Source organism: Nothoprocta perdicaria, unplaced genomic scaffold, assembly GCF_003342845.1.
Source record: "Nothoprocta perdicaria isolate Ctin4 unplaced genomic scaffold, notPer1 scaffold_29, whole genome shotgun sequence".
Taxonomy (NCBI): domain Eukaryota; kingdom Metazoa; phylum Chordata; class Aves; order Tinamiformes; family Tinamidae; genus Nothoprocta; species Nothoprocta perdicaria.
Window position 1 is genome coordinate 4,573,229 of NW_020455521.1, and position 20,712 is coordinate 4,593,940.

At 42.5% G+C, this 20,712-nt stretch overlaps 1 protein-coding gene across 1 annotated transcript; it reads left to right on the top strand.

Moving 5' to 3' along the window:
• The first annotated feature begins 908 nt into the window (after positions 1–908).
• On the top strand, positions 909–12,853 carry TMEM154 (transmembrane protein 154). Its single transcript, XM_026041630.1, has 6 exons — positions 909–975; positions 7,862–8,173; positions 9,865–9,892; positions 11,003–11,088; positions 12,602–12,662; positions 12,787–12,853. Exons 1-6 carry the CDS (start codon positions 909–911, stop codon positions 12,851–12,853), a joined length of 621 nt encoding a protein of 206 aa, XP_025897415.1.
• Positions 12,854–20,712: the final 7,859 nt, after the last annotated feature.

Genomic DNA, 20,712 nt, shown 5'->3' on the forward strand with positions numbered 1-20,712 from the left:
CAGGCTTGGCCCATCCCTGTATAAAAAAAGAGGTTGAAAATACATTTTCAAACCTTCCATCTCACTCTGCGCAGCACATAAGAGGCCATGCAATACGTGAAGCCCTGCGGTCACCCCCGGTGTGTTATTGAGTAAAGGAAAGCAGTAGTGGGTGCAGAGGAAGTGGTAGCATGGGGAAGTGGTGTAGCCAGGGTACCGCAGCCCTAGCTGGTGTCTAAGCACTTCCCAACTCAAGCCAGTGCACTGAGAAAAAAATGATTACTTTTTTCCCCTCTTTCCTATGCAAAAACAGTTCCAAATACTCAGGTWGAGGCCGCCACGTGAACCAGTCATTCTGGCATTGGCTGGGGACAGCCCAGCTTTGGGAACTGCCCCTTTTTAGGGATCAGAAATGTGTGTCCCGCCATGCTGGGGTTAGAGTTTGAAAGACACGGGCACTACGGAAATCTGCCCACTCCAACCCTCTGAAGGCAATCTAAATGAACACACATCGATCATTTTTTTGTATCAGGTTCCTGCCGAGATACTTTTATGATAATCATCCCCAGGACAGTGAATTTAGATCATGGTATTATGGTATTAAATTCAGAAGTAGAAAAAAATAAGAAGAAAATAAAGGAGTCCACAAGAATAGAGGAGACTAGCAACACCCTCACCACAAGCACATAGGTGTTTCAGCTGAACTAGTGCTTGAAGAACAACTTTTTTTTTTTTTTTCTTTTGCAATCATTGCTTGCTTGACAGGCCCAGACCATATTACATCACTTCCTAAAAGCAATCAAACAGAGTCCATCTCCTGAAGAAATTTAACTCAGATGCACTCAGGCAGGAAACAGGAAATGTAAATGTTCTCGTGAACCAGGGAGAAAATAACAGAGAACATCAAGCCCGATCACTGAAGGGGTAACATGCAAAGCCCAAACTTCATCACGGTGCTTTCTGTCCTCTTCCTCGCTGAAGGATCTGCCGACGATAGTAAGTAATAAAGCGCTTTTTACCTTCCAAGGTAGGACTGCRAGACGCGTTTTGTGCCTGCAGCTATAGCACTGAGTTGGAGGCAACACCCTAAAAGCTGATCTCGAGGAGAGGATTTGTGAAAACTTGCATTCGGCTTCTTTTGGCTTTATTTACTGTCTGTGCTTTCAGCTCTTTCACTTCTTTCCTTAGTCATAATCTGGAATGGCAGCAATTGAATCCTAAAATTCACAAATTGCAAGGGTGTAGGGATCCAGAGTTTCTCATCAGAAGTCTTTGTTCCAACTTTAATAGTTTGCTGCTTTTTGCCATATTTTTCTAATCCTGTGGCCATACGACCAGCATTTAATAGCAAAGTCAAAGAACAAGTACTCTTCCCATTCAAGCGCCAGCTGAAAACGTCAGCGGTCGCAACAAACTGGAACCTGTTTAATCAAAGAACAGCCAGTTCTGGAGACAAGCGTGTTGCCCCCTCAGCTGCAGCACGGAGTGTTTGGCGCTGTGCATTGGGACACGTTTGAAGGGAAGGGCGCGTGCAGCGAGCCGCTCGCGAGCTGGGTGCTGGGGCGCAGCGCTCGCCCTCGCTGCGYGCTCTGCGTTTCGGGCAGGCACGAAGGGGCAGCAGCCGGGCGGCACAGGCAGCTGTGCCCCCAAACCCTGCAGTGGTGGCACCCCCGTGCCCGCCGCCGCCACACATGGGGCTCCCGCGGTTCCTCYGTGGGCACCACAAGGCTCCCTCCCGTGTCGCTGTAACCAGCGGGAGCTCCACGATGCCGAGGGAAAGGACTGCCACTCTCTGCTGTCGCCAGACGTCTCCGATCAAGATTTTAGAAATGCCTTTTTTTATTTTTTTTTCTCCTTAAAACCAGAACTATAACTAGGCTATAAAACAGGGCTGCAGGCTCCAGGCACACTGCCTGCCTTATCACCGACGGGAATCTTGCTTAGCTGTAAAAATGACTTAAGCAAGTTACAAAATGGTTCAGTCTTGTCTGCATAAATACCATCCTACTGTGTTACAAGCACGGTAGGAAAATATGTTCCGAGCTTTGAACATACCTCAGAATCAAACTAATTGGAGGAAAAAGTCTCATTATAAACTGAGCCACATTCCTTCCTARAAGTAGCAAGAACTGTTCCAGAGAAACGGAGGGGCAAGACCTGAGAAATGGGGTTTGCTTAGGTTGTGACGTTGTTAATGCATCTGGGAGCTGACGGGAATCACTTGTGCACTGCTGATGCCAAGGACTTTTGTCACCGTTTCCGCGTGCCGGAGGGGCCTGAGTCCCTGACCCTGCAGGCCTGTTCCCCGGCTGCTGCAGCAGCTGCCTGCCCCTCTCCGCAATGGGCATCCAAGGGCTGCCCCCAGCAGCAACGAGATTCCACCCAGCAGGTGCCCCAGCCCACTCCCCGCTGACTCCAGGGGCTTCTTTCTGGAAGATCCACCTCTAAACTCCAGCTGATTTTGGAACCCTCCCTCCGCGCGAGGGAGCAAGTCCCGGCAGGGCCACGGGTGCTGCGAGAGCAACTGCCTGGGCCCAAACGCGCGCTCGGCGCCCAGCGCGGCCAGGGAAATCTGCGAGGGAAGGGGGAAATCGCTCCCCGGCGCCCAGYGGGGCAGCGGAACCGCAGGGGTAGGTGCTGGTTTAGGGATCACGTACCCTGCGGCYACCACGTCAGTGACGGAGGAGCCCGTGCAGCTCGGGCAGCCTCCAGGGACATCCTTTAACACGGCAGACTTCTCTGCAGAGAAGAAGCGTTTTTGGGAAAGCCACATGCAAAGCCAGGGCCTCTAAGGATCTTTTTTGACCTGTTTCCCCTCCAGAGTAATGAACTCCAAAATTGGTTTGAACTCCTCAGAATTGACTGTTGCAATTTTCTAGCAAAGCAGTAAAATCAGAAATGCAAATACACTACATCCGCTCTTCAGTGCCCCTGAAAAGCAGATTTGAAGACAAATCTTTCCTTCTTTCAGATGAGTTCTTTGCATGCATTCACTCCTATTTCTCCATTTCACCCATACACACAAACTTTTCCTGCATTTTATTCCTGTATTCTCAGGGACATCTCAGGAAACCWGTCCCTTACATCATGTGCTCAAAGCCCATCAGTGAGCACAGTCTGTTGTCCCTCAAGAGATTTAGTGGTTGCTGGGGAGCCTCCAGAGCTTTGAAATCTTTAATTTCGGCATCCTCCTGGGAGCAAGGAGCACTGGAGATTTGCATCCCACTTTTTCTGAAGGCAGTGGTGCTGAYGGGTATCACTGATGCACAGCTGGAAGGCCACAAGATTAAGCAGATGTAACTACATGGTTAATTTGGTTTTCAAAACCTTACTCACAGGGGTGATAAACGAAACTAAAGGGCCACAGTTTGACTCTAAGATGTGTGACTCAATTTTCAACACCTGCAACGTGGGCAGTTAAAAGAGCACTTAGGCTGAAAGGCAGGACAGTAAGAAGAAAGCTGTTTGCATTGTCTGGAAACAAACTTAAATATTTACTTCCCATTTCAGGCTATAGCTAGACGATGCTTTCTAAGCACCCATTTTTAATTGGATCTTGCCTACAGATTAACTGTCCTGAAATGTTAGCTTTACTTCATCAGACGAGCTGACAGGCAGCCTGCGGGGCTGCAGGGATTCCTCATCCAGGCGGGCGGATATTTGGGACCTGCCACAACACGCGGCCGGGCATGCCCTGACCACTGCAAGGAGAGGCGCCTGGGAGGTGAGCAGTAAATGCACTGAGGGAAACACAACAGGAATGAGTCAAGGGACAGGAGCAATAACCATCCAGGCAAAGCACCGGGAGGAATGCTTATGTGGAGAAGAATGCTGCAGAACACAGTAACTTTACACCGATACGCACAGTATTATAACTCCGGGTGCTTTGTTGCCCTCTCCTGAGCCTTCCTTTCACTGTGTTTTTATAGCTTAGAGGAAAGTTTGAAGGAACAAAAAAAGCCCTTTCAAATTAATAGTTCTGACTATTTGATTTAGATCTTGCTTTTCCTCTATTCTATCCCTTTTTATTTATTTATTCAGGAGGCAGGAACTAGAGTGTAATAGGAAACATTCCCTTGGGAGACTCCAATCCAAGGGCTTGATGAGAACACAGCAGGCTGTCTGGTGATTAACAGCAGAACCAAATGTGCTGACTGCAGCTATTTTTCCTTGCCCCACATCCAGCTAAAATCAGAAACCTGTTTGCCTGCTTAGTCCATCAGGAAACTCATATCACTGTCTCTTAGTGCTACCACACAGACATCAGAGGAACAAGTGCAGCAACAACAGAAATGTTGTTTGCATCTACTTGCTCAGAGTCTCGCCTGCAGAGCTGCTCAGTAACTTTGACTCCCTTTGACTCCTTTTGACTCCCCTGAAAGGCAGGCTTGCCTTTGGAGGAAGCACCTCCAAAATTCAGGCAGCTTCCATTAGTAATTCAAGTGTATTTTATAAGTAGACAATACCAAACAGTATCCCCTGTTATACCCTGGTATCTCAGTATGGTGATGTACCTTTATCGTAACAGCCTTTYCATAAGAACCATAGTGGATCCTCCTTCGAGTGACTGTGAGTGCTTTCTCAGTGATGAAAAGGTCAGATTTTGACCCCATGAGGACTAAATCAGTGGTGGAAACTTGGAGCTTCTTAGTTTCCAGCATGCACTTAGGTTGTACCCATATGTCCATTAGGATGAGCCCAGCCAGGTGCCAACGCCTCCCTTCTTCCTTCTGCTTGGAGGGGATGGAAGGAAAGTGGCAGTGTGAGTTGGGCTGGAGCTGTGGTGGGTGCCCAGGGGCTCCTTGCAGTGCAGGTGACAAGTCTCCAGCATCGTCTTTTAGACAATATATTGGTCATGGTTACTGTACGAGCACCTGCTTCTAAGGCCAAGTAAAGATTTCAGGATGGGACCAAAAGCACGAGACTGAGCTCAGCAGATGGAGGGCATGTGTTCCTACAAGCCAAAAAGGTATACATATCATAAGGTTCAACTCTCTCCTTGTTTCACCCCATTAGCCTTGCTTTTCCATCCCAAACGAATGTCACGTTATGGTCAGACTCCATTTTGAAGGGAACTGATTAGATCTCTGCAAAATGAAGTAGCCCAAAAGCAGCTGGCCCCAGCAAATCTGCCTCTGGGCATGGAGAAGATCCTTGAACAATATCCCAAAAAGGCTCTGTCTTTCAGGTGCTCCCCTGCCATGCTCCAAGTCTTGCAAAGTGCAGCTTTCGTGTCACATGCCCATGCCCACCTCTGCTGCTGGGGCCAATGGGGGTTGGTCCTGGTGCAGCCCATGGAGCCCACTTGGGTACAGGTCATGCTTCCATCACCGTGCAAACCTTCAATCCATAAGCAATAGAAGGGAGATAGAAGAGCCCCTGTCCMGCATTAACAGGCAGGTAGGGTGCCCATCACCAGAGACCTGAGTCTGAGATTGAGCTCTGGTCCTCAGAGGCTAAACACAAGATTTAAGAGCAATATCCTTGCTAGCGCATTGTGCAGTTGGCGCTCTGCAATATCCTTTTGCAGAGGAGACTATCTAATCTGCTAAGAGGAAAGATCCTTTAACAGAAAATTGTGTTCAAATAAAAGATGCTGCCTTTTCCCTGGAACTATGCATATAGACAAAAATATATGGTAAGAAGGTCACTCTCTGTGCTTTGCCATTTTTTGTCTATTGAGTAGAAAGGGTAATTCTCTTTCACACACAGACAAATGACCTGGAATTTGCTTTGCAGCTCAAAACAGGCATATAGAAAGTAACAGAGACACTGAAAAGGGCTCTTTTGGAAATAAAGTACAGCAAAAATCCCAACTGAAAGTTCAGTGCTGCAGTTAATGAGATGTGATTGTTGCTTTTGCTTTAAAGTCACATCATGTTTTAAACATTTGAAAAATTCATTTTAACTCTAATAGTCAATGGAAAATAAGCTCTTTCCTCCACACCCTTTCCCACTTGTACTATTTTTAACAATGGGCTTGTCCTTATCAATGTATCAAATGAGGCAGGTGACAGGTTAGAGGAGGAACATGAAACAAGRTCGTAGGGATCATTCTGTGACACTGAGATGGTTGGTCTGCTCTGCCAGCAGTGTGGTTAATCACGCAGGGATCTACTGTGTGGCCTCGCTGCTTCATGGAACAACAATAATACATAGAGTTGCTGCAAACCTCTGGGGACTATAAACTATTTCTGGAAAGGGAAGTCAAGCAGCCAAAAATAATAATGGAGAGATCTCCTTCTTGATAAATGAGACCAGCCTTATCATGGGCATGGGTGGAAGGGCAGGCATGCAAGGGGTCATGGTGTGCGCAGGAGACCGAGACCATGCTTTGCTCTTCACTGAAGTACTGAATAGAGAAGAAAGTAACATAAAGGTGCTTTGCTACTGTAAAACTAACACTGTGATCATTGTATTGCAGAGATCAGTGATCTTTGCAATATTAAAATATCTTATTAAAGTGTTAGATGTTATTTATTAAGCATTAATTTTTTCCTTGTTTCAAGGAAAGAGTGAAATGATCAGTATGTGGCATAAAAATCTAGATAAATCTCTGCTGCCACACTTAAGTCTTTTTTTTTCTTCATTTGAATTGGGTTTTCTGGAATACAGTCTCATGAGATACTCATCTTCTTATCAAGAAAAATCTGACAGAAGAGATGCTGCAGAGCGGATTAAGCATGAGATAGCGCTCTAATCACAGCTTTCCTCTGAGCTCAGTGTCCTGCAAAGGACAGCTTGCCGTCCTTCTGATTTCTCATTTGTAAATGGAGATGATAACTGCTCATCTCTCAGGGCCATTATGAAGATGAATGTGTTTACCAAAGCATTTAAAATGCTAAGTACTTCTGGTTCCAGTCCTGTGAGATTCGAAATGCCAGCAATGAGGTGCTGAAAACCGTAAGCTCTTGCTAACTCTAGTGGAAACTGTGACTGCCCAGCACTTTACAAGAACAGCAAGAGTCTTGTCATTGCAAAAGCCATGAAAGCCTCTCCTGCTTTATTCCATAGAGCAAGAGCTGTGCCGTGCCAGCGCTGTGTCTGAACGGGCAGATAACACAAAAAGTCATCAGTTAATTTCATGCTAAGGAAATTATTGGCGGTTTTGCATGTGACAGCGCCCATGGTGTCATTTATCTAAGAGTGATCCCTGCACCCTTGGCAGCGACAGCAAATTTGGCATCAGTATGGAATATAGTATCAAGCCAGAATTTGCTGTAGTGACATCCTAACATTCATGAAAGAAGATCAGACTTTACCATGTGCTTCTCCCGCAGCCTGTAGCAGTTAYTACATTTGCAGGCAATAAAGTCTCTGTGCTATTATCCCTTCTAGTCCGTGCAGAAATGAGAGTCAGCAGCTTGTGCCGGCTTCACACTTCCCTCCACCAAGCCTGTTCTTTATTTGCCATGCAGTTAAGTGGGCTTAAAAAATCTGAGAAAGGCACAGAAGCTGAGAGATCGGTGAGCCTGGGATCGTGGTCTTGGTGTAGGGTGCAGACCTGGGAGTGAGGAGGGCGATGGGGGAGGCCGAGCCAGTAAGCGCTGAGCCTGAGGAGTGGAGCAGCAGGGCTTGGCTGAGATAAGCAGAAGGCTCTTAGGGTAAGGGCAAGACTGAATGTGAACCTGCAGGAAAAACTGCAGTATGTCTGTGCAAGACAGGCCATGTATGCCGACGTATCCTGGTAAAAGTCAGCTGAAAACTTGCAGTTACACATGTGATGCCCAATCTTTCAAAAGTGTGTGTGAGCGCACTTACTGGCTTTCTATTTAGTTTAAAGAAGTCAATTAAAAAGTAAGTATTAGAGCTGTAAGCTTTGATTTAATGAGAATGTCAATGTAAACCAGAAAATGTTAAGTTGCCCTCATATATTTGGCAGGCTTGGAGAATCAAACTGCTGGTTCAGGAGATGGATCACCAATATTACCCACCACTACAGTAACACCTTCTCCTGCTCTGCCTGCCACGTATTCTGCGGCTGTGGATGACCATGAACATGTTGCTACAAGAGCTACTGAGAGCAGCTTTGAAACAGAAAGTCCTGAATTGAATACAATGAGCAATAATGACAGCCCAGAAACAGCAGAACAGTCTATGTTGATATATGTTGTCCCCGCCGTGCTGCTGGTCTTGCTGATTTTGCTGATTACGTTTTTTGTAATACATCACAAAAGGAAAAAATCTAAACAAGGTAAAATCTATCTTCTCCCACATCAGAGGGATATTTTTAGAACAYGCGGCATGAATAAAAAGTTATTCCAAGGACTGGAATACCACATTTAGATATATTTCTTTGGTTCTATTTTTATATTTCATATATAGAAAAGAATCTGTTACCCCTGGTGAGCAATTTCTGCATACTTAGTTCTCCTTTAGGCATGAGCTAGTTCTGCTTTTTGGCACCTCCTGCTCACTTTGTACACCCACGGGAGCCGCGGCAGCAAGTTCTGCCTCCTCCTGATAATGGAATGAAGATATTACTCTGTGACTACACATAGTTATCCTCTCTTTATGGTTAATAACTCCTTGCAAGGTGAATTTAATGCTTCTATTGCCTGTATTATCCACAGAGTAAGGTTTTTCTTACATTTCTTGGAGCTTCCATAAAATAAGAACAAGCAAAAACATTTTAAGGGACATTTTTAGAGGGATCCTGTAGGGTGTTAGTATCTATGAAATCCCTAGTGAAGATCAAAGTAGCTACTTAGGAATCACGTGGTCACGCTGGCTGCGTGCTGCAATAGGAAGGGCGATATTTCAGGAGACAGCCTACACTCTGCTAACAAAGAAATCCATAAGACTCAAGTGCTAAGCAACAGAAACCAAACGAAGGTGTCGTATTAACAATGTGCCGTGGGTAAGTGAACTACCAAAGTGGTCACAGCAGTGCCTTTCCTGAATGTGAAYGTCATTTTAAACAGGACAGCGTGGAGCCAGCAACATGTATTTAACATTCACTTTGATCCCGTTTTTCAGGGCACTTTGGGAACGCTGCTGCCTCATCCCGGGGTCGCAACGTGAGCACAGGCTGAGCTCACAGTGTGCGCTCGCCCTGGGCTGCCCGATGGGGCTGGCACTTTGGGCATCCTCACGGTGGGATGAGCCGGGGGGGTTGGCTCTGCAGCAGGGAACACGCTGGAATGAGCAGGGGCTTCAGCACCCAGCCCGCCGCGCTGYGGGATTCAAAATAAGCCGATGGAAGGCAGCGTGCAATGTGGGTACTGCACGGGGCCCTTGGCTCCTTTTGAGAGCAGAGACTTTCCCATCACTTCAAGAATCCTTGGAGGGAAGCTATAGCCTGAATAAAGGCTGCTGCTCTGCTTGTTTACCAGTTTTCTTTCATCTGAGGGCCATAACTAGCTTCATATCCCTTYTTGCATCTGGCCAGTTCAGCATCATTTACCCAACTGCGATTCAAGCTGCCGTGCAAACCTCCCCACTTCTCTCCACGAGGGGCTCCCGCAGCCTCCCCCCAGACCCACTGACTGCAGCACTGTCGTCTGCAGCAAAACGTCCCGGTGTTTCCAGGAAACAGTTTCTGCAGCAGCGCTTCCTCCTCGGCATGGCACTTTGCTCATTGCATCCGCCTTGCTCAGGGAACGGGCTGCCTGCARTCTCATGCCCACCGTGGTGCTAAGTCTGCTCGCTCCCGGCAAGGCTGAGCTGGTAACAAGCTTCTGCAGTGTGTTAAAGACTAAGAGCAATGGGCTTCACTGAAAATTACAGGCAGGTTGAGGCGTTTTGCCTTTCATCTAAAAGTTAACTCATAGGCTTTTTGAAAATGAAATGTGTTTTAAGTGACCCTATTTAAGATTTGCCAATAATACAGACGCTGTATATACACAAACCGTAACTATGAACATCAACCTTTTTCTTTTCCAGATGAGCTGGGAAGCGAAAATGTAAAAAGGTAAAGTTTATGGATAATATTTTTTTTTCTGATTCTTTTGCTCTAATAGGACATAATAATTTTAAGCCCTCTATTAAATGATTTAATTTACCTATACCCCAAGCACTTCTACCATATGCAATTAYTCCAGTAACTATCTCTAGACTGTTAAAGCTGCTATAGAGCAGATCCATAAAAATCGACTGAAGTGTCATCTCCTTATTTAGCAGGCAGAGGAGGCATAAGACCAAACCCAGAACACAGGAGTTAAGATTAGCCAGGACAGGAGCAGTTGCTTGAGGACCCATGGCCTGCCACAGCTCCCCTGCCTGCTGAAGGCACCTCTGGCTCTGCCCCTGTCAGGGCACCACAAGATACAGACTCACCATGGGCGAGGGAGACCAGGTCTCACTCCCATTGTGTGCTTGTACTCTCCAGAATAAGCTCTGTCTTACTCGCTGGCTTTTCAAGTTTGTCTTCTCACTCTTACATGAGACAAAAGAGATCTCCCAGCTGCCATGGAAGTGATTCTTGAGCTTCTGGAAAAACAAGTTGAAAGCTGCATGGTTGTTATCTGAGTGATAACTTTTATCATTACCTTTTATTGAGTTCCATCTTGCTAATGAGTAATGGAGGTTATTATAATGGGTTCATGGGAAAAAGAAAGAAAAGAAAGAAGTGTTTCTGCTAAAAGTATTTTTTTTTTCTGTGCAGATCTAGGAATGATCAATAAAGGGAAGAGTAAAAAGGGAGAGAACACTTTAGCTGTGTGTTCCAGTAGGGCTGAGATCAACTGTTTTATTTTTCAGGTTTCCATTTAGAGTAGGGACCATTCTTGAATAGTCTCCCTGGTCCTGTCTCACAGATGTCCCCAAACAGTGCTGTGATGTTGCACCAAGCCCATGTCCTGCTGACTGACAGCGCAGAGCCGACCCTGTTGGCAGCTCTTTCATTCTTACCCCTTGGGCTGACGTTYTCGGTGTTCTAGATCAGGACACCTTTCCAGAAACACAGTCCTGGAAGACTGGTGTCTGGGAAGAGCAATTCTCGGGCAAAACTACTACATTATAGGGTTACTGAATTAAGCACTTTGTGTAATGCTTTTTTTTTTTTTTTTTATCCCTCCTCAAGTCCTATTTTTGAAGAAGACACACCCTCTGTTATGGAGATAGAAATGGAAGAGCTTGATAAATGGATGAACAGCATGAACAAAAATGGTACATGGTAACTCCTCTACTCCATCATCCCTCTCTTTCTAGCTGAGGTAGATACCATGAATAGTAAATCAATACAAGGCACTTTGTATTTGTGTCACTGATTTTCCTAAAGCATTTTTAGTTGTGTTCTTGACTCTCTGCTTCTAAAATAGCAGCACAAATGTCAGGGGTAGAAATTTTCAGAGCAGTATTTTAGTTTGTGTGGGAGCTTATTTTTAACATATGATGGAATATGTTTTGAGTTCCGAGAGGAAGTTTTTATTAAATACAAGTATAACTGTGAATATCATTTATAGTTTTAAATAATTTTTAAATGCTAAATAGCAGTTTATTTGAAGCATCCAGCCCTGTCAGCCTCCAGAGTTTCTAAAGTTGTGCTCCATGTTGTGCTATTGTAGAAGAAACTGCTCCTTATTCATAGGTTAGAATGCTGTTTACTTAAACCTGCTGCCTCCTCCAGGCTTGTCACTTGACTGCATCCCTCCCTGTTTTRCTTCCGTCCCCTCCTTTGCCACCTCTCTGTCAGGTCCATTAGCCCACGGAGCAATTGGTACCCAATGCAACTGCCACCTCCAGCATCATTCAGCTTCTTGTCTTTTAATTTTCTTGTATTTTTCCCTGTTTTTCTCCCACTCAAAATCTCCCAGTTAAAAATCTTTAAAGGCCTTATATCCTACTTCATGGCTCTCCTCAAAAAAATCAGGTCTTGGATAAGGCACTATTTAAAAGAGAGCTGATGATAAAATGGTACATAGAAAATTGTACTAGCTGCTCTTTATTTGACAAGAAATGCTGAAATCCTGGTATTTTTTTAATTCCCRCTCCCTTGCCTTACATCCACACGGCTCATTTGCCTGGCCTCCTAAAGACATTTTGTTTATCAGGATATAAAACTCTTCAGAGCATTTCTTCACATTAGCACAGTGCTCCACATGATGGGATTTTGACCTTCTCAGTCTGTAAGCACTAGCAGATAACATATGCCAAGCAACAGTAGTGAAATAAAGGCATGAAATACAGTACATTGGGAAATAGTGCTGCAAAACGATGTTAAAAATCTGTAGAGCAAAGGGAGAGAACATTTTATTTATTTTTCTTCAATATTGTTCCATAAAACTGCARTCCCAAATTCCAGGCTGGACTAGTGCTATGAAAGCATAGGTGCAACCATAAACAGAGGAAGGTTACCAAATAGTCCTCCTCCCTGCAGCTTAATGCAAACAGACCTCAAAGAAGTTCATTTGTATGTGTGCACACAAGCAACTACAATATATATAACAATAATAAAAAAATAATATCACAATGTCTGTCGGAGGACAGGAGGCTGTAAAACACGTAGCATTTATGCTACAGGGAGTAAGCAGATATTACAGATMAAAGACTGTAGAAAAACATGCTGCAGTTTTAAATTCTCCAATAGTGGCACCAAAAAGTTGATGCAATTTTCAAATAAGCAGAGAGGAATTGCTGAGATTAGCTGTTTTCTTGTTTTTTTTTTTTTGTTCTTTTTTAGCTGAATGTGAATGTCTGCCTACTGTAAGAGAAGAAGAAAAAGAATCAATTGCCAACCCAAGGTACTTTTAATTTACTATATTATTTGAAGAAATGTGATCCATGTCACTTCAAATTTTATGTATACAATTATAAAACAGACTGGTTTTTTTGCTCTACTTAATTTTTAAAGGTTTTATGTTCCAGGACTTTGATTTCAACTCAAACAAATGATTCCACGCTCTTTTATTTTTACACCAGTCGCTGCCTGTAAATTGCACCCATAAATAATCTCGCAGTTGTAAACCTGTGTGAGACAGACGCCCAGATGGTGCAGAGGGAGTTTTACTAGCTGATCAGGTTTTAATCACAGTTTCCTGAGGTGTTAATACGAGTATTCAGAACGGCTTCCTTGGCCCTTGACCAACAAGGAACAAGGCAAAGGGAAGCACCCGGATCCCCCGTGCCATGAGGTGCCCGTATGTCCCTGGGAAGCACTGCTAGATGTTTCAGCCGGGGTTTGACCTGCTGCACAGTGGTTTGGCTGGCCCCAGGAGAAAGCCAAAGGATTTCCGTGGTGCCCCCAGGACCGTGGTGCCCCCCTCTGCTTGCCAAGGAAACCCTTGGTGCGGTAGGCGCGGGGCCCGCGGGCGGCCACGGAGCAGAGCRGGGCGGCCTGAGGGAGCGGGCGCAGCGCGAGGCCCCAGGCCCGGCCTGGCAGGGGTGCAGGCAGCAGGAATGAGGGCTTCCAGCGGCAACCGGACGTGAAGCCAGCCSAGCTCTGCCCCCAAAACGCCCCTGTGACAGAGCTGGGCTCGCCACTCCAGATCTCCAGAATAGCCCGTCCCTCTTGTCGGGCTTTCCTGGCTCGGGAATGAAACCGCGGTGACATTAAAGCATCCTTGCTGGAGGGTTTACAACTCAGTTTCTGTAAAGCTGTTGTTTCTGGATGGCTTCAGCAAATGGCAGCTGCGTTATCGCTATCTCCATTTATCTGTATTTAAAAAGCCTCCCTTCATGACCCCTCCTTTTTTTGAACAAACGCTTAGACTCCAGTGGTCCAGTTGCAGACAGGCCCAATCATTTTACACTGAAACACTGTGAAAACTGCTTTGGATTTCCCTTCCAGCYTCTAAATGATAACTCACAAGGGGAAATTTGGTAAGGATAGGTAAATGCAAAGTATTTCTCTAAAATGTATTTGCTAACTACACTGCTTGCAGCAATAGAGTCACTGTTTAAGTGCACAGGTAGTGCTTTAATACATATAACTGGTTCATATAACCAGTGCCTTAGAACCAAATTTTAAAAATATTTATGTCTGTAAGATGCGTGAAGTCAAAAAAAAAACCCCACAAATAAAGAAGGAAGATTCATCTTTAAAACAGTCAGAGCTGCTCAGAAAAAAAAAAAAAAAAAAAGTATATTATTTAATAGGTTCAATTTCAGATTCTGGAAAATCACATTGGGAAAATTTATTCTCAGATTACGTTAATTTGTTTTTACATATTATTGATGATGTCTCAATGTGGGAAACACTTTATTTTGCATTTTTGGTCATTTTCTTTTATATAAAATTTTTGGTCATYTTCTTTTATATAAAATGCTGGATAGGGTTAATCAAGACTCAAATATTTTGGACAATCAACCGATTTTGATAAAAGATCATTTTGAAAACATTTCAAACAAAGCTTTTCAATAATGACATTTTGACATTTTCAGAATTAATTTTGTTCCAAAACTACTTTTCAGAGTAAGTGACTTTTTAATATGTTTTAAAAAGACATTAAAGACAAGAGCAGTGCAGTGTTGAAATATTTCTAAATATTTTCCTCAACTCAAAACTACTTTTTCAAATTTAATGTTGCATAAAATTTTGAAATATGCTTCATTTCTGGGGGAAAGAGTGTATGAAATTGTGGGATTTCTTTGTAAGCAAAAAATTGGTTCCCACACGCTTTATGATCGAGCCTTATCAGACCAAGATGCATCTTTTTTTCTAACCAAACTTAGCTGAATAAATAATGYTTTGAGTTTTGAGAACTAATGAAATTAGTTCTCAAATTAATTAGTTCTCAAAAGTTCTCAAAAGAGAAACTTTGAGAACTAATGAAATTAGTTCTCAAAAGAGAACTGCATGTGAATAAACAGATCTGCTTCAGCAGCTCTTTAGAGCAAGAAATGTGAAAGCTACTGATGCAAAATAAAGCTACGATTATAGCAAAAATTGTTACTATTGACCGTGAAGGTCGTAGATTTGGGAACAGAACTAGTCCTGGCTAGAATGTCCTGGCTCTGTTGTTGATGTAGGTCGCCTGCCTTGAGTGCAAGCCCAGAAAGCTACGTGTGAAGGGATGCATGTTGGCTTTGAAGCCGAGTGCTGAAATCCTGCTTCCCTGCAGCACAGGGGATGGGGAAGCCTCAGGGGCCTTGCAGGCTGCTGTGCCAGTGGAGTCTAAGAAATCTTAATAGGCACCTTTTTTTTTTAAAAAAAAAATCAAGTTTAAGAAATTCTTTTTAAGTTGAAAAAGTAAAGCAAAAAATGGTCTTTTTTTTTTTTCCCATCGTATAGCTTTTACAACAAGTTATAAACAGACATGTAACARTAATTCTGCATATATCTTTTTGTGCAGTGCTGGGTAACAACATACAGCAGCTTTGTTCTTACCACAACCCTCTATTTCTTGCAGTCCCTTAACCCAAATATTTTTAATGTAAATGCTATGTTGTTTCCTTTGGGCAAAAGACCTCTTCCTTGGCAGAGCTCAAGGCAAGAAGGTGAAGTTTTACAGCTCAGCTCTTTGTGCTCGTCTGTTTTGTAATGCAACACAGCCAGGACGTGTTGGAGCAAAGGTCTCGCACGCAGCCCATATGTGCCCATATGTGCCTAACGCCAGCGAGCAGGGCTTCAAGGACAGGAGGCTTTGGGGTATCTTTGCCTGTTTCTTGGTGGGCGAAGACAGCCAAGATAAGGAATCTAGGAATCGTGTATATCACTCCCTCATAGGGCTTGGGAACAGATGGCACCAGGTGGGAGCTGGATTGCRGCTGGATATGGTATGCTTATGGATATGGGTATGGATATGGGTATGCCAGAGCCATTATTCCACCTCAGTATTGTGGTAACCTGAGGGGGACCCTCCTCAATCCAAGGGCTATCCTGTTATGGAGATACCAGCTATGCCCCAAGGGAAAAGTACAAGCCCAGGGAAAGACCCTAGCAGGCTGTCAATGCAGACTGAAATTTAACCAGCTAATAAAATTGTTGCATTTTTAACGTTGGTGTGAACAAAATAGATCATTAAGAAAATTCCTGAGAGCAAGCTGTTTGGGCAGAAACCAGATGGACRAAGAGAAAATTCAGTTGTTATGAGGAAGAATTTAATATAAAAAAATCCATGTGTAGAAAATGAGCATAAAATGTGGGAAGAGGGGAATTTGCYTTCTGAGCCCTTGCCTGTGCTCCGGAGGAAGCTTGCACTGAGCTGCCTCTCTAGGCTGCAGAGAGATCAGAGGAGCCCGCGCTCACAGTATGTAGCACCACAGCTGSGCTCACTTCGTGCGCTGCACTGCTGGCAGATTTGTTTGCTGTAACACCTTCTTGCACACTGGAAAGACAGCGTGGATTTTTTTTTTTTGAGAGAGAGAGAGAGAAGCAACCAAACACCATGAAAGCATGACATATATATATTTTTTCTTTTCCATGTACACACAGTGATGGTGAATCATGAAGTCAAAACATCAAGGACTGGTTRAAGGGAAGCAACACCCAAGCTAATGATCCGCCAGATGCTGGATGAACTGGATTTAAATGCAATTCATCTCAAAAGGCTAGAGAAGAAAATTCTTTCATTGTGCCCTGCTACATGCATTCTTCAGAAAGGAAACACCACCAAGGGGAAAAATAACAATAATAATAATAATAAGGAGAAAAYGACATAGGATGGTTAGGGATCTGACAAACTCATTCTACAATGAGATTCAACACCTGTAAAGAGAAGTCTTTATTTCTGATTTCCTTTCCTCCAAAGATTCTCAAAATAGTACCTCTCTATGCAGATCTCCAGTGCTGCATAGTACAGAATGTAAAACTACTCGTGTTCCAGCTTTGATTTTCTTTTCCATTACAAACAGCATCTACAGTTCTGGATTCAGCAGTTTAAAAACAAAAACACAAGAAAGATAAATTCATACCTATGCAATGCTTGTTTTTAACTTGCTTTTTGGTAATGGTGCGCTGGTTTGCACAGGACTTCCACTGGAGAAGTAAAAGACTAGGAGCGACAGCGCATCTCTGGGGACAAACGGAGCAGCCGAACAGCCTCTCTCAGAGGAGCCTCCGGGAAGCACCGGCAGCCCAGCACGGGCTCCTTCTTTGCTGCAAGCTCTTTGGATTTCATATTAAAGGCCTTGTAGAAAAAAAAATGTTATTTTGCGATTTCCTTTGAGTTAATTATCTGCAGAGATCAGTATTCTGTGTTAGCTCTCATCACTTAGTCCTTCTCTCTGGTCAGCTCCAATAATCATTGAATTTAGGAACATTCGACTCAAAAATGTTTGTTTTACAAAAGTACAGGTTGGGAAGCTGAGCAATTCAATAGATAAATAAATGTGTGCTATTCAGAACTCCTTGCTGAAAATTTACAGATGCAATAAATATTTTCAGTTGTTCCATTTTGGAATATTCAGCTCGTGATCTCCGAAAGACATTGGGACACTCTGAGAGTGCACAGACAAGTTACCTCTGCTCATTTAAAATACAAAACTCATGCTCTAACATATCTTCTGCCCTGTTATATATTACCTATCTGCMTCTCTCATTTAAACATGGATTTTGTACAAACTCAGTAGCAGTACCATCAATTTTGTTTTGCCTGCAAATATTTCATTAATATGTTTACTGATATGTTCAACCGAGCTGGGATAAGAAAAAAACAAATAAACAAAATCCCCAGGCCTCTGGGGTGATAATTAATGGCCACTGGCATCTGGCAAATACAGGGGAGGGTTTCGCTTTGTGAGTAATTGAGAATCTGTCAGATCATAAAAGGAAAAGATGTTTACAACTGAGAGTTTCCTGCATATGAATTGACTAATCATTTCTTCAAGGAGTAAAAAAAGCTGCTCATTGTTTCCAAACAATTTATTGCAAACACTGAATTTTAAAAGCAATGGTGATTTTATTTTTCCTGCTTGAATGATTTTTAACTTTGCTCTCTAGAATATCGGTTTCAAATAATGCAGTCACAAAAGAAAAGACTGAAATCCCATGGGATTTTTCCAAACAGGTCCTTGAAGAAGTCAAACTTTCCTTAAGGTCAGGGTGGTGATCCTACTTATTGTCTGCTGTTTAGCTTGGTGGAATGTATTTGCTTTAAACTTGGTGGAATGTACTTGCTTTAAATTCATGTTAGTAAACATTAATCCTTATTCCAAAATTCATGATTAATCAGTTTCTACATCAAGCTTGAAAATCTGTTTTGCCCAAAACTGATGTCAAGGTGATCTCTTTAAAATTACAGAGGTTATTTCATTTGCCCTTTCTAAAAACTGGAATGCCAAGAAATTTATTTCCATCTTTTGCAATTTTCCAAATATTTGAAAACACRAAACACAAAATAGTGAGTTGGATAGCCCCTTGGCCAATTTTGGATATGAGTTATTTGGATCTTCTGCCTTTTAAAAGTCCACAGTTGAGTTGCTGTTGARAAAGAGAGCATTTTGTCAAATCCTAGCTTTTTTTTTCTCTCCCAGTATGAACCAGAGCAAGTGTTGAATAATTTGCTCTGCAGTGTTCTTATAAATATTTATAACAAATTCTTTTAGGACTATGCAAATATATTTTTTAGTATTCCTATTTCCCTGAGCATTTGCTACATTTTTCTCATTGCCCTTCTTTCACTCTAATCTCAAATTGCAATCTCAAACTATGAAGAGGTTCAGTTACTTATCTGATAACTAATTTCTTGACTTTCCATTTCACTCCTTTAGTCTCTTTTTTTGACCTTCATTTTTCACTTTGACTTCTGCATTTGCCAGGCCCACCATCCTCCATTTATTCAGGTTAGGGCTGGTGAACGAAATCTCTGTGTGGTCACTTGATTCCTCTCTCCCATTGCGCCCATTCAATATTTCTCTCTACTGCCTATCTTTTTGCCCATTCACTTGGGGATGTTTTACAATTTCATCAGCTCCTGACCCTTTTATATCCACTTCATCTCAAAATTGTAATTATGTGGGTAGATTGAATTACAAGAGATTTACCCATTTTACTCCTGAATTAGCACAGCCACATCAATGTAATATTTTAGTTAATGAGATTGTCTGTATGCTTTCTGTTGATTCCCATGCCTTCTGCTGATTCACTTTAATTTTTCTAAATGATTCACACAGTCAGGTCCTCCGTAGTAGTGCAACCAGGCAGCAGAGCGCAGGCTAGATGGTAACAGGCATTTCTTTTTCTGCCCTGTACTACTACACACTATATACACAAGCTGGATCAGAGCTGACCCATCTCACCATTATTTTACAAAATTTACTATTGATTGATAATCCACGTTATTAACCCTTAGTAGAGTACAGGAAAAACACAAATAAAACGTCAGTTGAACATATGGGTTATTCTAAAGCATCTAAAACAAATGTAATGATCCCAAAGGAACAATTACCTTCCCGTTCATTTTCACAAAAGCTTCAGCAATTCTCCTGAATTGTTAAAGTCAATTAGACATCTAACTGAGGCTGCAAGCAGTTTTTGTCCTACAGAAAGCAGAAAAAGTACGTAAGCTAGTGATCCACAGGAAGAATTGTTTGGGAATTACGTGGATAAAGAGAAGGGCAGTGAAAAAGAAGCATCTCTTCCACACATACGTTAAAATATCAGTATCTTAGCTTTTTTTTTCAGGAAAATAGAAATAATTGCTCCATGAAGTCACAAACACAAGGCATTCCAAACTGATGTTATTAGCAGTTATTTAATATTGTAGTGATCCCACAGTCATAAAGCACATCATAACCCTTTYATTAACCCCAGCAAAGAGATTATTTTTTCCTTTCTAGAGAGACGTAAGTCTTGGATCCATAAATATCTATTTATGTATAGGGATAGAAAACTATAAAACCATAAAAAAAACCCAAAATAAATTACTTTGTAACACTAAATCTGCTGGAGGGCAACAGAAAACCCTATTTCCTTTAAGTATATGAAATTGCTGTATGTGCAATTGTTTTATCAAATATTTGTTTCAAATTATTTTGTAATATAAATATTTTAAAGTGGGAATATTGCTTAGTTGTGTATCATGGTTTCCTATTTTAAAGATCTTTTTCTTAATAAAAGTATATAGGAGTTTTCAGTGTCTGCAGGTTCTCTTTTACTCCTAATCCTGCTAAAACTGGTCAGGTGAGCAGGTGTTAATTCTCAGCTGATGTCAAGGCCATAAAAGAGATGTATGGAGATATATGTGTTATGTATATACATTAATCTCACCAAGTTAAAATTTAGACAAAAAAAAATTCCATTAGTGCACTGGCCATTCCAAGGTATCGAACCACTTTGAAACATGTTATGCAGTCGATTAATGCATAACATGCATAACCTTATTTGAGCATAACATGTTAACATGCATTATTAACATGCATTTATTAATAAATAAAGGCTGCTTTATGTTGCATTATATTTTTGTTGGGATAATCCAGATTGTCTTCTTCAATAGCGAAATTCTGGCCCCAGCGAAACCAGTAAGTGTTTTYGGCTGAGGTGGCTGTTTATTTTCCAGTTGTAACCATCTTTCTTTAACAATCAATCACACCTGAGGCTATTCCCATYAGGCACCAAAATGGGAGTCTCCAAACTGATAAAGTTGCTAAAATCATTTTCAGGAAAAGAAAGAAAAAAAAAAAAAAGATTTCTAGAAAGAGATTGAGAAAGGATTAATAAAGCAGAACATTACTTTCAGCCATTGTTGTGACAGACAGTTTCATTAGAGGGGAGGAGAATAGCCTAGGGATATCTGAAAGCTTGAGCCAGTCTTGATTCTATTTAATGCTCTTAATGTTCAACAAATCTCAATAGGAGAGCATCAGAGCAATGACAGGTCAGAAGTTAGTTCTCTTCCTCTCTCTCTCTTACCT

Bases quoted from the DNA above. Each gene is read 5' to 3' on its own strand.
- TMEM154 (XM_026041630.1), top strand. From the start codon at position 909: ATGCAAAGCCCAAACTTCATCACGGTGCTTTCTGTCCTCTTCCTCGCT. The intron at 976-7,861 runs GTAAGTAATAAA...TATATTTGGCAG, and splicing joins TGAAGGATCTGCCGACGATA to GCTTGGAGAATCAAACTGCT. The intron at 11,089-12,601 runs GTACATGGTAAC...GTTCTTTTTTAG, and splicing joins GAACAGCATGAACAAAAATG to CTGAATGTGAATGTCTGCCT.